Consider the following 17,536-nt stretch of genomic DNA (forward strand, 5'->3'; position numbering starts at 1 on the left):
TGTGCTTATTGTTGATTTTATCGTCTAATGTGTACTGTAGAGTTTTATTTTAGGGGTCATATATCTCTCTTAGCCCAATAATAGTTATTGAGATTGAGATATTATTATATAAAATATATTTATTATATCTTGTATTGATATAACACATATATTTAACATCTGCAATTATATTCTAATAGACTTTACAATACAATATGCAGAGTACTTGTCATAATTTGATTCCCCAAATATGAGAGTTCGAGACTTGTAATTTTAGCTCCAATTGGAGGATTTTATTTATAGGCAAAACAAACCATACAGAATAGATTAACACCGTAATTGATGTATATGCTATTATATATATATTTATATATATACACGCCTCCTTGCTTATATTACATTAAACAATTGACAAACTTAGATTGCTACAAAACTAACATAAAATGACATACTTACAAGTTACATGGGTATAGCTACCTATGATTCACCTCACCTCCTGCCCATTGCTTATTTATTCCATTCTTTCTCCTGCTTCTTTCTCACATCTCTCCTCCTGACTCTCTGACTGGATTTTTGCTGACTGTCCGTGTGTGTCTGTGAGTGTGTGTGAGAGTGAATGTCTACTCTATCTCTCTCCTTATATCCCAAATACATGAATTGAAGTTCCCTGTTCTCATGACGTTATTGAATTTATGGATGCTAATGGTGACAGGGTCTCCTGCTTGTCTGGACTCTAGTGGTAATCTCCTTTGCGAGATCTCCTGTTCTGGTCTCTCCCTGTGCATCAATCTATTTTACACTCCTGTTGTCAAAATACAATAGTGTCTTGTTTGTCCTGCAAAGTAACTTGGATGATGTACTAGCAGCTACATTCTCCAGAAAGGAAACCAGATGGCTGGAGTCAATACAGTCTGTCTAATATACACTGTCCCACAATTCTGCCTTACAGCACAGACTACCTAAATACAAATATTGCTACATTCTGTAAACATTTGAATGATATACATATTCAATTTATAGCTACACTACATTACTTTATAGTATCAAAATAATATTCAATTTCTATGCAAACAAAATTATATATGGTAACAGTACGCACCTTTAAACAGTCACCCACCTTGCTCCCCCTGTCACCCTCTGCCTCTCCCGATCGTCCACTGCTGGGTGGCATATTGTAATCTTGGGTTGGAGTGGGAGCCCAAATGCTATTTTGCACCAACCACTCACAAGTTTCACCACTGTTGTAAATGATATAATATCATTAACAATTTCCCTTGAACTCCCCAGAGCTCCAGGACAAATAATATCGTGCTTACACACTAAACGATTTTTACAGATGATATCGTTCAGTGACCACATACAGGAATGTAAATGTCATTGTCAATATAGTCCGGAATGAGCCACATGTACAGAAAACAATGGGGGTCACGAACGATCTAATATAGTGCATACACAATAATATGGTTACTGGTGGTCATGCGTTTAGTGTACGGTCTGTGAACCCAGCTTATGAATGTTAATATTTCTCCTTTTCGATGTATTTCTGACCATTTACAGAGACTTAAAGAGAACCGTATTTACAGTTATGTCCTATCTCCGCTGCTCTCTCTGTGTCTAGGAACTGAAAGCGTTTCGGGGGAACTGCAGCATGCTCTTCCACTATGACTGGATCAGCATCCCATTGGTCTACACTCAGGTAAGGAGGGCGTCACTAGTGCCAAGCAGGTCGGCAGCTGATTGGCTTTTCTAAGGGGGCGTGTTATCAGTCAGCGTATAGAAATCTTATACACAGGTTGCTGGGATAAAAAAACAATTCCCAGAACTCAACTTCTATGTAAGGACTCTGAACAGTTAGTGGTTGGTAGCAATGTATAATTGCGTCCAGTGTCGGGGCATATTATACTTTTTTTTGGTACTTGTTTCCTAGCAGGGCGCCCAGATTTCCTACGTACGCTCACTAGTTAATTTAGTTAATTTATTCACTGCACCCGGAGTGAAATCGCATCGCTTTTTTGTGGCGTGAGATGAGATCTCAGTAGTTCATATGGTAAAACACCTAAAACAGCACCACTCTCCACGTCACCCCGTGGCGAGCCCCGCGAGGGGCGGCGGAACGCATCCTCCGACATTTTCATACACCCACTATCCACATCAGCGGTGAGTTGATTTTATATAGTGTGGCGAGCGCAGCAAGGGGACATGGAATACATGTAAAGTAATCCGCGGGGCTCGATACGCTCGCCATGCTTCGGGCTCGGTGTCTCGCCACACTATATAATATCAACTCCACGCCGACGTGGATAGTGGGGGTATGAAAAGGTCGGAGGATGCGTTCCGCTGCGTTCGCCATGCTTCGGGGTGATGTGGAGAGCGGTGCTGTTTTAGGTGTTTTACCATATGAACTACTGAGATCTCATCTCATCTGCGATGTGATTTCACTCAGGGTGCAGTGAATAAATGAACTAAATTAACTACTGAGATCGCATCGCACACATCGCAAGCCACAAAAAGCCATGCGAAGCGATGTGCGATGCGATTTCACTACGCAGAATAACCCACTAAGGAAATAGCTTAGTGGGCGCCCTGCTAGGAAACAAGTACCTTTTTTTTTTTAATCTCGGAAGGTTCGGAGGATACTATAAAATGATATGTATTTGGAGATTCCTCCTTAGGAGGTCTAAGATGGTCTCAGGCGGCGGTTGTACAGAGAGTCTGTCAGATGAGCACCTGTCCCAGAGATTCCAGTCATGTTTGCTGTATAAATCTTACCTCTATCTGATCCCTCACTAAAGAGAACTTTCTCTTTTACAAATCTTTTGTTTAGATTTATATATATATATATATATATATATATATATATATATATATATATATATATATATATATATATATAATTAGTACTTGGGGGTAGATGTATGAAGCAGTGATAAGAAAGAAGTGAGCCAGGGGAGAAGTAGCCCATGGCAACCAATCAGCTGCTCTGTATAATCTTATATTATGCAAACTATAGATGTTACTTCAATGCTGATTGGTCACCATGGGCCAACTTCTCCTCCCGCCTACTTCTCACTGCTTCATACATCTAACACAGAGATCCTGCTTGTGGAGTGGGTGTGTGGGCATGTGTGTTTGTAGAGTGCAGACTCCCTTTCTGACACCAGGTCACAGAGTCGCGTTGTCATCTCTTCTCTCTCCACTAGGTGGTGACCATCGCGGTGTACAGCTATTTTATCACCTGTCTGATTGGACGGCAGTTTCTGGATACATCCAAGGGGTACACCGGACACGACCTGAACCTCTACGTCCCTGTATTCACTCTGCTGCAGTTCTTCTTCTATGCTGGCTGGCTCAAGGTGGGGATGTTAATGTGCCTGGATACCCTTCAACACTTTTTATGCTGCCATTAATTAAATGTTCAGTTTAAAGCTCCAGAGTAATAATGAATCTGTTCTTTGCAATAGTTCTGCGCATGCCGATTAAAGAAATGTTCTGGAACGACCAAACTGTTTATCTTCATTTTAAATTTATTGCCGATAAAGATACGTCACCGGGATCACACCTGTGTCGGCAGCTGGTGGTAATTACATAAGGGGCCGTTGTGCACCATGTCTAAATCCAATTGACCGTTCTCCATATTCCCCCCTCCAGGTGGCTGAGCAGCTGATCAATCCCTTTGGTGACGACGATGATGATTTTGAAACCAACTTCTTGATCGACCGGAATTTCCAGGTAGCAAGAACTTTTCCCAAGAACACGGTGTAACCTGCATCCGTCACTGGAGGACTCGCCCCAGGATCTAGTGCCAAAATATTCATGTGAATGGAGTTAGGTCAGTCCTAGGCACCCCACCTCATAATGACGTAGCTCTTAGCAACCCCCAACCTTTCATGTCATCATACCCAAGTCTCCACGCTCAGGGCCGTCTTTTCATATGGGCTTAATGGGCACTTGCCCAGGGGCCCCAGGTGTATAAGGGACCTATGCTGATAACTGAGGACCCCCTTCTTCCAGGGATACTAGAATTTTGAAAATCGACCCTGGGGAACTGGAGATATCCAACTTCAAAGCAGCAGTCCACATCCCACCTGTTAATTGCAATTCCCAGTCATATTTCTCAGGTTCTCTCTGACTTAGAAAACTGGGACTCTTCTCTTTTTTGTCGACACTAACGGCTTGTCTCTATCATGCCCAGAACCAGAGATATCAGCCTTCCAGCAGCCGGTCCCTGCTCCAGCTCCAAACGTCTGGTGTACAGTTTATAATTTTGTCAATGGATTGTTCTGGCTCCTGATCTCTGATCCCCAAGTTCCCAGCACCTCCTGAAAGTTGGGACTCTAGGTTTTTATACTATTGAAGGCTAAGAAATATATTTCTAGATAATGGCGATATCTGCAGTCAAACAAGCTGCCCTTCCACCGGAAAATGACGACTATTAAGCCCACTCCATTATCCAACCCTCCCCTGAGTATAAAACACCCCTTACCTCCCTGGAAGTCATTTTACAAGGGACCCTTCAATCAGCGCAGTGCCCCCTTCCACACGTTAGTGTTCTCCCTCCCACCACCTGTGCAGTAAAGGAGTAATTAGCAGAAGTTACTGCTCCAGGTCCTACAAGTTGAATGGAAGATAGAGCACCCACTGCAACCCGTGGGACATCAAAGCTGCTGCTGATAGCACCCCCCACCCCTAGGAGGGGAGAATGGGTAAGGGCCCCAGTGCTTTGCCCAGGGGCCCACACTGCTTGGACTGCCCTGTCCAAGCTCTATAGTCATTAATAGCCATGCGAAATGTGCCCCTATCCTGCTGGTATTCTAATAGGACACATGTTCTCAAAGTCAGTCCTCAGGCCCCCCACACAGCGCATGTCTTGCAGGTCTCCTCACAGAATAAAGTGATGTAATTAGCTCCACCTGTGGATCTTTCAAAATGTGTCAGTCGGTTATGAATGCATCTGTCGGATGACCTGGAAAATGTGAATTGTGTTGGGTCCTGAGGACCGAGTTTTAGAACCACTGTAATAGGACCATGACTGATGGGGTAAGTGCAGGAGAGGCTACATCCCAGCACTAACTGATACCTGTATCCATGCTCCGGTACTGTGGAGAAAGCTCTGGGGATACCTATGGTAACTGCTATAGTGCTATTCAAGGCAAGGTCTGGTCATCACCGCTTTCCATTTCCTCCACCATAGGTCTCCAGCTATGGCAGCAACTCTGCACGTTCTTTTGTTTCTCGTGTTGGCATTATATTGTACTGTATTATGGCCCATTGTGTCCCTTACCACACATGGCAGTCACACGCATGAGCACCTGTAACTCCGGCTTCCCGTTTCCTCTAGGTGTCCATGATGGCTGTTGATGAGATGTATGGGGATGTCCCTCTCTTAGTGAAGGATCGATACTGGAATGATTCGGATCCCCGTCCTCCCTACACCGACGCCACGTTATTTCAGAAACATCAAACCTCCTTCCAGGGATCAACATTTGACATGGCGTGAGTACCACCACTATTTAAAGCTTTAAAAAGAGACCAGTGCCCATAGCAACCATTCAGAATCAGTTGCTATGGGCATTTCCGCTTCATTACCTACTTATTACTCAATCTGAACGTAGAGATGACGTGGACATGTTCTTATTTTACCTCATATCCTACCTGGACTCCTTTTTTTTGGTGGCAGGCTCGCTAAGGAAGACATGCAGTTCCAGCCCCTCTCGGACATCGAGGAGATGAACGAAGAATCGGTCACCCGTTTCCTCTGCTGAGCCGCCTGCTTCCAGGCGTGGGGGCCTCTCCACTCTCCTCATCCTCCGCTCTCTCAGACCCATCTGCCGCCCCTGGGAGCGGTGAGATGCTACTGAGACGATCTGCCAGTTCAGCCTCTGAGACTTCTGGCAGCCTGGAATGGGAGATTCATGAGGACCCAGCGTGCAAAGAGACTCTACCGCATCCGGAGACCAGACCACCAGACGTCCCGGTCCACACGATATTCAATGTCAGTCCCTTTTATACCCCAAATGAGCCCACAACTCCCATAGTGGATACTGTCCCTGTCTTGCCGGAAAATGAATCCAGTAGTCAAGTGAGGCCCCTCCAAATATAACCTAAATCAGGCATGCCCAACCTTGGCCCTCCAGCTGTTGTGAAACTACACATCCCAGCATGCCTTGCCATAATTTTAGCATTCTGTAATCGCAAAACTGTGGCAAGGTGTTAGGAGTGGAGTAACCTCGCCTGCCCTACCTCCGTTGTACTCAGATGGAGTTGACGTGTGTGTGCGGGGTGCTTGGCTTCACCAATAATAGCCGCGTTCGTGGGAGCCCGTTAGTCAGGCTCCCACCTCGATGCCACCTGGTCTTATGTTAAGGACAACACACACGCCAAGGCCAGTGATGAACAAGGGGAAACCTATCTAACAAACAAAGAGGCGAGGACCACCCTGCCCTGCGGAGAGGGGTGCCAGTGGATAGCACTCTAAACAGGAACCCGCTGTGCTAATGCTTAACAGGTGTACCCATACACAGTATGCTGACACACTAAGAACTGCTGACGGGTGTAACAATACACGATATGCTGACACACTAAGAACTGCTGACGGGTGTAACAATACACTATATGCTGACACAATAAGTACTGCTGACAGGTGTAACAATACACGATACGCTGACACAATGAGTACTGCTGACAGGTGTAACAATACACGATACGCTGACACAATGAGTACTGCTGACAGGTGTAACAATACACGATACGCTGACACAATGAGTACTGCTGACAGGTGTAACAATACACTATACGCTGACACAATAAGCAAATGATTAGTCAACTTAGCTGGAGCTGAGATGCTGCGGACAAGGCAGGGAACCAGCCGAAGGAAGCACCACGCTGGAGAAGGGATCCCACACAGACCAACAGAAGCTGCAGGGACCGGGAGACGGATAAAGGACGACACACGGACACCGGGAGGACAGGAGACTGAACGGAGGACACAGCTGGGAAACAACGACAGGATGCAGGATGACTGGGAACAGGAACCAGGAATAACGGAGACTGGGAACCAGGAACACTAGAGACCCTGAGGTACAAAAGCTATAACCGGCATGGGCCTGAATAACCAGAGGGTTTATATAGTGAGCACAATGTGGTGCTGATTACACATTGCCTAAAGGTGTGCACTGCAGGCTAGGAGCCTAATCAAGACACCTGAGTCCAGAACACACAGTACTGAAAGTAACCTGCAATGGCCCAGGCTGACCACTGGATGCCACTAGCGAGTAAACACACACAGGCTGAGATAAACCCAGGGAGAACATGAAACTACACACAGAATATGTGAATCTGCGCATAACACAGATCCGCTGGAGGCGGATCCTAACAGTACCCCCCCCTTGAAGAGGGGTCAAGGGACCCCAATACCAGGTTCTCCACTACATGGAGAATACCAAACCCTGGAATGGGGGTATCAACCAACAAACAGAAACAAGCTGTGACTGCAGCTTGTAACAGTGCCCCCCTCTCAAAGGTGGCCTACGGACACAACAAAACCAGACAAACAGATATGACAAACAGGACAAAGCAAAAGGTCATTGCTTATTCTTCTTTTTCCTTCTCTTTGAATGGCTCTGAAAGGAAGATAGAAAAGCACATCCTGCAGTCAAGGCAATAGCTATGGGCTGGGCCCTTTGTATTGACTCTCCTAAACATGGAGTCTCTGCAGACAAGATGGTCGGCCCAGAGGCATCTGAACCACTTTTATTGGGACCAAATTTTTTCACTACAGCATCACTAAATGCCCGGAAATCCTTAAGAAGGGGATCTTCAGAATTAATCAATTCGAACGCCCATTTGGAAGGCTTCCCTCTGATGGAGTAGATCATATAGGACACAATATTATCAGAAGTGATACCTAAAAATGGTCTGGACTCCATAATGGAGACATAGTGGTTCGCGAGTGCAACAAATTGGGCTAAGTCCCCATCAAAGACTAGAGATGTAGAGATATCGTTCAAAGAATCAACAGTAAGTTCATTATCAGCTAACTGACTGGTCTGTATAGCTGGAATTATGGCCCTTGAGGCTGAGACTTTAGGGACCCCCTTAGAGGTTATGACCTCTTCCAAGTCTGATGGTCTTTCTGGTTGGGCAGCACTATGATGAGTCTCTGGCTGATCACCACTGTGACGTACTTCTAAGTGGGCAGCACTATAGTGAAACTTTGGCTGGGCAGCAACAAAAAGACCAACAGATGGTCCCTCCATGTTACCGACATGGCTGGAACTCTGCTCAGAGACAGGACAATCAGAATCCCTCTTAGGGACTAGATGGACAGAGTCCCCATCTGGGGCGACACCGGCTTGAATCCCCTCTGGGGCGACACCGGCTTGAACCCCCTCTGGGGCGACACCGGCTTGAACCCCCTCTGGGGCGACACCGGCTTGAACCCCCTCTGGGGCGACACCGGCTTGAACCCCCTCTGGGGCGACACCGGCTTGAACCCCCTCTGGGGCGACACCGGCTTGAACCCCCTCTGGGGCGACACCGGCTTGAACCCCTTCTGGGGCAACACCAACTTGAACCCCTTCTGGGGCAACACCAACTTGAACCCCTTCTGGGGCAACACCAACTTGAACCCCTTCTGGGGCAACACCAACTTGAACCCCTTCTGGGGCAACACCAACTTGAACCCCTTCTGGGGCAACACCAACTTGAACCCCTTCTGGGGCTGCGGCCTCCGGGCCCCCACTCGGGGCTGCGGCCTCCGGGCCCCCACTCGGGGCTGCGGCCTCCGGGCCCCCACTCGGGGCTGCGGCCTCCGGGCCCCCACTCGGGGCTGCGGCCTCCGGGCCCCCACTCGGGGCTACAAACTGTGGCTGTGGGCCCCCACTCGGGGCTACAAACTGAGGCTTCGGGCCCCCACTTGGGGCTACAAACTGAGGCTTCGGGCCCCCACTTGGGGCTGCAAACTGAGGCTTCGGGCCCCCACTTGGGGCTGCAAACTGAGGCTTCGGGCCCCCACTTGGGGCTGCAAACTGAGGCTTCGGGCCCCCACTTGGGGCTGCAAACTGAGGCTTCGGGCCCCCACTCGGGGCTGCGGCCTCCGGGCCCCCACTCGGGGCTGCGGCCTCCGGGCCCCCGGCATCTGACCGGCTCTCCGGGCCCCCGGCATCAGACCGGCTCGGCGGGCCCCCGGCGTCAGACCAACTCGGCGGGCCCCCGGCGTCAGGCCAACTCGGCGGGCCCCCGGCGTCAGGCCAACTCGGCGGGCCCCCGGCGTCAGGCCAACTCGGCGGGCCCCCGGCGTCAGGCCAACTCGGCGGGCCCCCGGCGTCAGACTTGCTCGGCGGGCCCCCGGCGTCAGACTTGCTCGGCGGGCCCCCGGCGTCAGACTTGCTCGGCGGGCCCCCGGCGTCAGACTTGCTCGGCGGGCCCCCGGCGTCAGACTTGCTCGGCGGGCCCCCGGCATCTGACCGGCTCGGCGGGCCCCCGGCGTCAGACCGGCTCTCCGGGCCCCCGGCATCTGAGTCAATCACCTGGGTTTTCCCTTTAAGGGTTTGCAACTCTGACTTAATATGAACAGAAATCCCATCATGCGGGGAGCACCTCCTCTGCTGATTATTAAACCCAAAATGGGGACTCCCAGCACTTGGACCAACCGTATTAATCAGAGCGCTTTTGCTGGGAGACTCAGTAGAGCGCTCCTCTGCCACAGTGTAGACAGGCATAGATCTGACAACCTGCCCCGACTTGGCCAGAGGTAACACCCTGTTGCCACCACTGGAGTTGCGCAAAACACAAGTTTGCACAAAGTGGCCTGAATCTCCACAGTATAAGCATAGATTAAAGTCTCTACGCCGCTGACGCTCCTCCGATGGGAGCTTCGGCCGTAGAACACTTCTATGCATTACCTGAACCTCTGGGTCTGAGGACTTGCTGCCTTATACCTCCTTAGGCAGGGTCCCATTAGGGGCTGAATGAACCCCTGTGACCTCTGGGAGGATCAGAAAAATTTCTGTGAGGAGTTTTTGCAACTGCAGTAAGGACTGCTGCAAAACCTCTAACCGCCCAGGTTTAAAGGCAGTAAATGCCAAATTTAGAGCCGCTAAAGTTTCTTGCATGGCCTGCATGATATAGCCGTGCAAGGTTACAGACCAGACACAACAAACAATGACACGACAAAAAGTGGCTCGACAAGGACAGTGACAAAACAGATACTGTGACAAGACAGGAAAACTGCAGGACTGAGAGGGCAGAACTCAGCTCCAGAATTATCTGTTATGGCCGGTTATAATGTTAGGAGTGGAGTAACCTCGCCTGCCCTACCTCCGTTGTACTCAGATGGAGTTGACGTGTGTGTGCGGGGTGCTAGGCTTCACCAATAATAGCCGCGTTCGTGGGAGCCCGTTAGTCAGGCTCCCACCTCGATGCCACCTGGTCTTATGTTAAGGACAACACACACGCCAAGGCCAGTGATGAACAAGGGGAAACCTATCTAACAAACAAAGAGGCGAGGACCACCCTGCCCTGCGGAGAGGGGTGCCAGTGGATAGCACTCTAAACAGGAACCCGCTGTGCTAATGCTTAACAGGTGTAACCATACACAGTATGCTGACACACTAAGAACTGCTGACGGGTGTAACAATACACGATATGCTGACACACTAAGAACTGCTGACGGGTGTAACAATACACTATATGCTGACACAATAAGTACTGCTGACAGGTGTAACAATACACGATACGCTGACACAATGAGTACTGCTGACAGGTGTAACAATACACTATACGCTGACACAATAAGCAAATGATTAGTCAACTTAGCTGGAGCTGAGATGCTGCGGACAAGGCAGGGAACCAGCCGAAGGAAGCACCACGCTGGAGAAGGGATCCCACACAGACCAACAGAAGCTGCAGGGACCGGGAGACGGATAAAGGACGACACACGGACACCGGGAGGACAGGAGACTGAACGGAGGACACAGCTGGGAAACAACGACAGGATGCAGGATGACTGGGAACAGGAACCAGGAATAACGGAGACTTGGAACCAGGAACACTAGAGACCCTGAGGTACAAAAGCTATAACCGGCATGGGCCTGAATAACCAGAGGGTTTATATAGTGAGCACAATGTGGTGCTGATTACACATTGCCTAAAGGTGTGCACTGCAGGCTAGGAGCCTAATCAAGACACCTGAGTCCAGAACACACAGTACTGAAAGTAACCTGCAATGGCCCAGGCTGACCACTGGATGCCACTAGCGAGTAAACACACACAGGCTGAGATAAACCCAGGGAGAACATGAAACTACACACAGAATATGTGAATCTGCGCATAACACAGATCCGCTGGAGGTGGATCCTAACACAAGGCATGATGGGTCGTGTACTTTCACAACAGCTAGTGGGCAAAGGTTGGACATGCCTGACCAAAATGGACATAGACTCCCCTTACATGGTTGCGAGGTAAAGGAACACACCTCTGCCCATTGCGGTACAAACCCTCTGCCTGGACTTCTAGAGTGACTAGTCTGTGGCACAAGTTGTTTCTGTCTGCACAATGTCCCCCCACCTCGCCCTCACCCTGTGCCAAAGCCGCTTCTAGGCCTGCTCTACCTGTATATATTATTATGTATTTTGCACATAAAATAACAAGCTAGTCTGCTTTCAGGCTAGGGAGTTTTTAACATTACGGGTGACATTCTATGGGATGAGATCTGCTTTTTTTGGCGTTAATTAGACCACAAAATGGCGATATCGCATTTTTCCCTGAAATCGCCAATTTAATGGGATGCGCTAAGGGGCTGAAATCGCATAATATGTGCGTTAAGGTATGCGGAACAAAAGTGCGAGATTATTTCGCATTTATATCGCATCCAGATGTTTTCGTATAGGAAAGTATACAAATCGCTTATTTAATGCAATGCGTTTTCGCAAATCGCACTTTTTAGGTGTCTAATTATCGCACTTATTTCAGACCAGGTTCTGTTTGGCGAATTTGACATTTGACATGGCGTGAGTACCACCACTATTTAACTGCATACAAAGTCAAAGGTGCAGGTGCACAAATTAAACTCCCAATTTCAAAATTTTTGCAATAAAATTTTGCATTTTTAGCGAGGTTCTTCGCTTAGTTATGGCCATAAGTAACGGCTTGCCCACCGCGACCAGGTGACCTCATTAGTCGGGCAAGTCCCTAACATTTTGCGGGGTACAAATCTAGGGCACAGGGCACCCCAAAATGGTGCAGCTGAGTGACCCCAGGGCAACACAAGACTGAAAGAAATATATAGTGAAACAAAGTGAGGATAGGTTAGTGAGAGAGGCTGCTAAAAGATAGCAGGGATAAGTAAGTGAGAGGTAAAAAAATAAGAGATGAAGTAGTGAGAGGTGAAGTAGTGAGAGGTAAAGGTTAGAAATGAATTACATTGAAATAAAACACACAATAGGGATGAAAGTGAAAATGAAAATAAGTGTTAATTTGTGTTGCTCCTGAGGCCAAACAGCCACACCAGTCCAGGGGGGCCCACAACCCAGAAATGCACCCCCCCCATCTGATAATCCATTAAACATTTGTGCAGGTCTCACCTTGCTCTGCATGCAGTCTAAGAAATGTCAGGAACCTAATTAAAACCAATATATAGGACAGGTGGGCGTGGGTGCTACCACCAGGCACAGAAGGGGTCTCTGGCCTTCTAATGTGTATGGAAATACACGGCATTAGATATACAGGGGTGGGGTCCTGGGGTGCACACCAATTGAGAGGTGCGACCCTGCGGAGACCTTTCAGTAGAACTGCATACAAAGTCAAAGGTGCAGGTGCACAAATTAAACTCCCAATTTCAAAATTTTTGCAATAAAATTTTGCATTTTTAGCGAGGTTCTTCGCTTAGTTATGGCCATAAGTAACGGCTTGCCCACCGCGACCAGGTGACCTCATTAGTCGGGCAAGTCCCTAACATTTTGCGGGGTACAAATCTAGGGCACAGGGCACCCCAAAATGGTGCAGCTGAGTGACCCCAGGGCAACACAAGACTGAAAGAAATATATAGTGAAACAAAGTGAGGATAGGTTAGTGAGAGAGGCTGCTAAAAGATAGCAGGGATAAGTAAGTGAGAGGTAAAAAAATAAGAGATGAAGTAGTGAGAGGTGAAGTAGTGAGAGGTAAAGGTTAGAAATGAATTACATTGAAATAAAACACACAATAGGGATGAAAGTGAAAATGAAAATAAGTGTTAATTTGTGTTGCTCCTGAGGCCAAACAGCCACACCAGTCCAGGGGGGCCCACAACCCAGAAATGCACCCCCCCCATCTGATAATCCATTAAACATTTGTGCAGGTCTCACCTTGCTCTGCATGCAGTCTAAGAAATGTCAGGAACCTAATTAAAACCAATATATAGGACAGGTGGGCGTGGGTGCTACCACCAGGCACAGAAGGGGTCTCTGGCCTTCTAATGTGTATGGAAATACACGGCATTAGATATACAGGGGTGGGGTCCTGGGGTGCACACCAATTGAGAGGTGCGACCCTGCGGAGACCTTTCAGTAGAACTGCATACAAAGTCAAAGGTGCAGGTGCACAAATTAAACTCCCAATTTCAAAATTTTTGCAATAAAATTTTGCATTTTTAGCGAGGTTCTTCGCTTAGTTATGGCCATAAGTAACGGCTTGCCCACCGCGACCAGGTGACCTCATTAGTCGGGCAAGTCCCTAACATTTTGCGGGGTACAAATCTAGGGCACAGGGCACCCCAAAATGGTGCAGCTGAGTGACCCCAGGGCAACACAAGACTGAAAGAAATATATAGTGAAACAAAGTGAGGATAGGTTAGTGAGAGAGGCTGCTAAAAGATAGCAGGGATAAGTAAGTGAGAGGTAAAAAAATAAGAGATGAAGTAGTGAGAGGTGAAGTAGTGAGAGGTAAAGGTTAGAAATGAATTACATTGAAATAAAACACACAATAGGGATGAAAGTGAAAATGAAAATAAGTGTTAATTTGTGTTGCTCCTGAGGCCAAACAGCCACACCAGTCCAGGGGGGCCCACAACCCAGAAATGCACCCCCCCCATCTGATAATCCATTAAACATTTGTGCAGGTCTCACCTTGCTCTGCATGCAGTCTAAGAAATGTCAGGAACCTAATTAAAACCAATATATAGGACAGGTGGGCGTGGGTGCTACCACCAGGCACAGAAGGGGTCTCTGGCCTTCTAATGTGTATGGAAATACACGGCATTAGATATACAGGGGTGGGGTCCTGGGGTGCACACCAATTGAGAGGTGCGACCCTGCGGAGACCTTTCAGTAGAACTGCATACAAAGTCAAAGGTGCAGGTGCACAAATTAAACTCCCAATTTCAAAATTTTTGCAATAAAATTTTGCATTTTTAGCGAGGTTCTTCGCTTAGTTATGGCCATAACTAAGCGAAGAACCTCGCTAAAAATGCAAAATTTTATTGCAAAAATTTTGAAATTGGGAGTTTAATTTGTGCACCTGCACCTTTGACTTTGTATGCAGTTCTACTGAAAGGTCTCCGCAGGGTCGCACCTCTCAATTGGTGTGCACCCCAGGACCCCACCCCTGTATATCTAATGCCGTGTATTTCCATACACATTAGAAGGCCAGAGACCCCTTCTGTGCCTGGTGGTAGCACCCACGCCCACCTGTCCTATATATTGGTTTTAATTAGGTTCCTGACATTTCTTAGACTGCATGCAGAGCAAGGTGAGACCTGCACAAATGTTTAATGGATTATCAGATGGGGGGGGTGCATTTCTGGGTTGTGGGCCCCCCTGGACTGGTGTGGCTGTTTGGCCTCAGGAGCAACACAAATTAACACTTATTTTCATTTTCACTTTCATCCCTATTGTGTGTTTTATTTCAATGTAATTCATTTCTAACCTTTACCTCTCACTACTTCACCTCTCACTACTTCATCTCTTATTTTTTTACCTCTCACTTACTTATCCCTGCTATCTTTTAGCAGCCTCTCTCACTAACCTATCCTCACTTTGTTTCACTATATATTTCTTTCAGTCTTGTGTTGCCCTGGGGTCACTCAGCTGCACCATTTTGGGGTGCCCTGTGCCCTAGATTTGTACCCTGCAAAATGTTAGGGACTTGCCCGACTAATGAGGTCACCTGGTCGCGGTGGGCAAGCCGTTACTTATGGCCATAACTAAGCGAAGAACCTCGCTAAAAATGCAAAATTTTATTGCAAAAATTTTGAAATTGGGAGTTTAATTTGTGCACCTGCACCTTTGACTTTGTATGCAGTTCTACTGAAAGGTCTCCGCAGGGTCGCACCTCTCAATTGGTGTGCACCCCAGGACCCCACCCCTGTATATCTAATGCCGTGTATTTCCATACACATTAGAAGGCCAGAGACCCCTTCTGTGCCTGGTGGTAGCACCCACGCCCACCTGTCCTATATATTGGTTTTAATTAGGTTCCTGACATTTCTTAGACTGCATGCAGAGCAAGGTGAGACCTGCACAAATGTTTAATGGATTATCAGATGGGGGGGGTGCATTTCTGGGTTGTGGGCCCCCCTGGACTGGTGTGGCTGTTTGGCCTCAGGAGCAACACAAATTAACACTTATTTTCATTTTCACTTTCATCCCTATTGTGTGTTTTATTTCAATGTAATTCATTTCTAACCTTTACCTCTCACTACTTCACCTCTCACTACTTCATCTCTTATTTTTTTACCTCTCACTTACTTATCCCTGCTATCTTTTAGCAGCCTCTCTCACTAACCTATCCTCACTTTGTTTCACTATATATTTCTTTCAGTCTTGTGTTGCCCTGGGGTCACTCAGCTGCACCATTTTGGGGTGCCCTGTGCCCTAGATTTGTACCCCGCAAAATGTTAGGGACTTGCCCGACTAATGAGGTCACCTGGTCGCGGTGGGCAAGCCGTTACTTATGGCCATAACTAAGCGAAGAACCTCGCTAAAAATGCAAAATTTTATTGCAAAAATTTTGAAATTGGGAGTTTAATTTGTGCACCTGCACCTTTGACTTTGTATGCAGTTCTACTGAAAGGTCTCCGCAGGGTCGCACCTCTCAATTGGTGTGCACCCCAGGACCCCACCCCTGTATATCTAATGCCGTGTATTTCCATACACATTAGAAGGCCAGAGACCCCTTCTGTGCCTGGTGGTAGCACCCACGCCCACCTGTCCTATATATTGGTTTTAATTAGGTTCCTGACATTTCTTAGACTGCATGCAGAGCAAGGTGAGACCTGCACAAATGTTTAATGGATTATCAGATGGGGGGGGTGCATTTCTGGGTTGTGGGCCCCCCTGGACTGGTGTGGCTGTTTGGCCTCAGGAGCAACACAAATTAACACTTATTTTCATTTTCACTTTCATCCCTATTGTGTGTTTTATTTCAATGTAATTCATTTCTAACCTTTACCTCTCACTACTTCACCTCTCACTACTTCATCTCTTATTTTTTTACCTCTCACTTACTTATCCCTGCTATCTTTTAGCAGCCTCTCTCACTAACCTATCCTCACTTTGTTTCACTATATATTTCTTTCAGTCTTGTGTTGCCCTGGGGTCACTCAGCTGCACCATTTTGGGGTGCCCTGTGCCCTAGATTTGTACCCCGCAAAATGTTAGGGACTTGCCCGACTAATGAGGTCACCTGGTCGCGGTGGGCAAGCCGTTACTTATGGCCATAACTAAGCGAAGAACCTCGCTAAAAATGCAAAATTTTATTGCAAAAATTTTGAAATTGGGAGTTTAATTTGTGCACCTGCACCTTTGACTTTGTATGCAGTTCTACTGAAAGGTCTCCGCAGGGTCGCACCTCTCAATTGGTGTGCACCCCAGGACCCCACCCCTGTATATCTAATGCCGTGTATTTCCATACACATTAGAAGGCCAGAGACCCCTTCTGTGCCTGGTGGTAGCACCCACGCCCACCTGTCCTATATATTGGTTTTAATTAGGTTCCTGACATTTCTTAGACTGCATGCAGAGCAAGGTGAGACCTGCACAAATGTTTAATGGATTATCAGATGGGGGGGGTGCATTTCTGGGTTGTGGGCCCCCCTGGACTGGTGTGGCTGTTTGGCCTCAGGAGCAACACAAATTAACACTTATTTTCATTTTCACTTTCATCCCTATTGTGTGTTTTATTTCAATGTAATTCATTTCTAACCTTTACCTCTCACTACTTCACCTCTCACTACTTCATCTCTTATTTTTTTACCTCTCACTTACTTATCCCTGCTATCTTTTAGCAGCCTCTCTCACTAACCTATCCTCACTTTGTTTCACTATATATTTCTTTCAGTCTTGTGTTGCCCTGGGGTCACTCAGCTGCACCATTTTGGGGTGCCCTGTGCCCTAGATTTGTACCCCGCAAAATGTTAGGGACTTGCCCGACTAATGAGGTCACCTGGTCGCGGTGGGCAAGCCGTTACTTATGGCCATAACTAAGCGAAGAACCTCGCTAAAAATGCAAAATTTTATTGCAAAAATTTTGAAATTGGGAGTTTAATTTGTGCACCTGCACCTTTGACTTTGTATGCAGTTCTACT

General features: G+C 47.4%; 1 protein-coding gene across 1 annotated transcript; it reads left to right on the forward strand.

Moving 5' to 3' along the window:
* The first annotated feature begins 1,615 nt into the window (after positions 1-1,615).
* Positions 1,616-6,165, forward strand: LOC146075138 (bestrophin-2a-like). The gene is made up of 5 exons (XM_083184070.1): positions 1,616-1,675; positions 3,180-3,332; positions 3,628-3,708; positions 5,318-5,472; positions 5,657-6,165. Exons 1-5 carry the CDS (start codon positions 1,628-1,630, stop codon positions 5,739-5,741), a joined length of 522 nt encoding a protein of 173 aa, XP_083040196.1. The 5' UTR covers positions 1,616-1,627; the 3' UTR covers positions 5,742-6,165.
* The last annotated feature ends 11,371 nt before the right edge of the window (positions 6,166-17,536 follow it).

Source organism: Crinia signifera, chromosome 4 (genome assembly GCF_055691185.1).
Source record: "Crinia signifera chromosome 4, ASM5569118v1, whole genome shotgun sequence".
Taxonomy (NCBI): domain Eukaryota; kingdom Metazoa; phylum Chordata; class Amphibia; order Anura; family Myobatrachidae; genus Crinia; species Crinia signifera.

Bases quoted from the DNA above. Each gene is read 5' to 3' on its own strand.
- LOC146075138 (XM_083184070.1), top strand. From the start codon at position 1,628: ATGCTCTTCCACTATGACTGGATCAGCATCCCATTGGTCTACACTCAG. The intron at 3,333-3,627 runs GTGGGGATGTTA...TCCCCCCTCCAG, and splicing joins TCTATGCTGGCTGGCTCAAG to GTGGCTGAGCAGCTGATCAA. The intron at 3,709-5,317 runs GTAGCAAGAACT...CGTTTCCTCTAG, and splicing joins TGATCGACCGGAATTTCCAG to GTGTCCATGATGGCTGTTGA.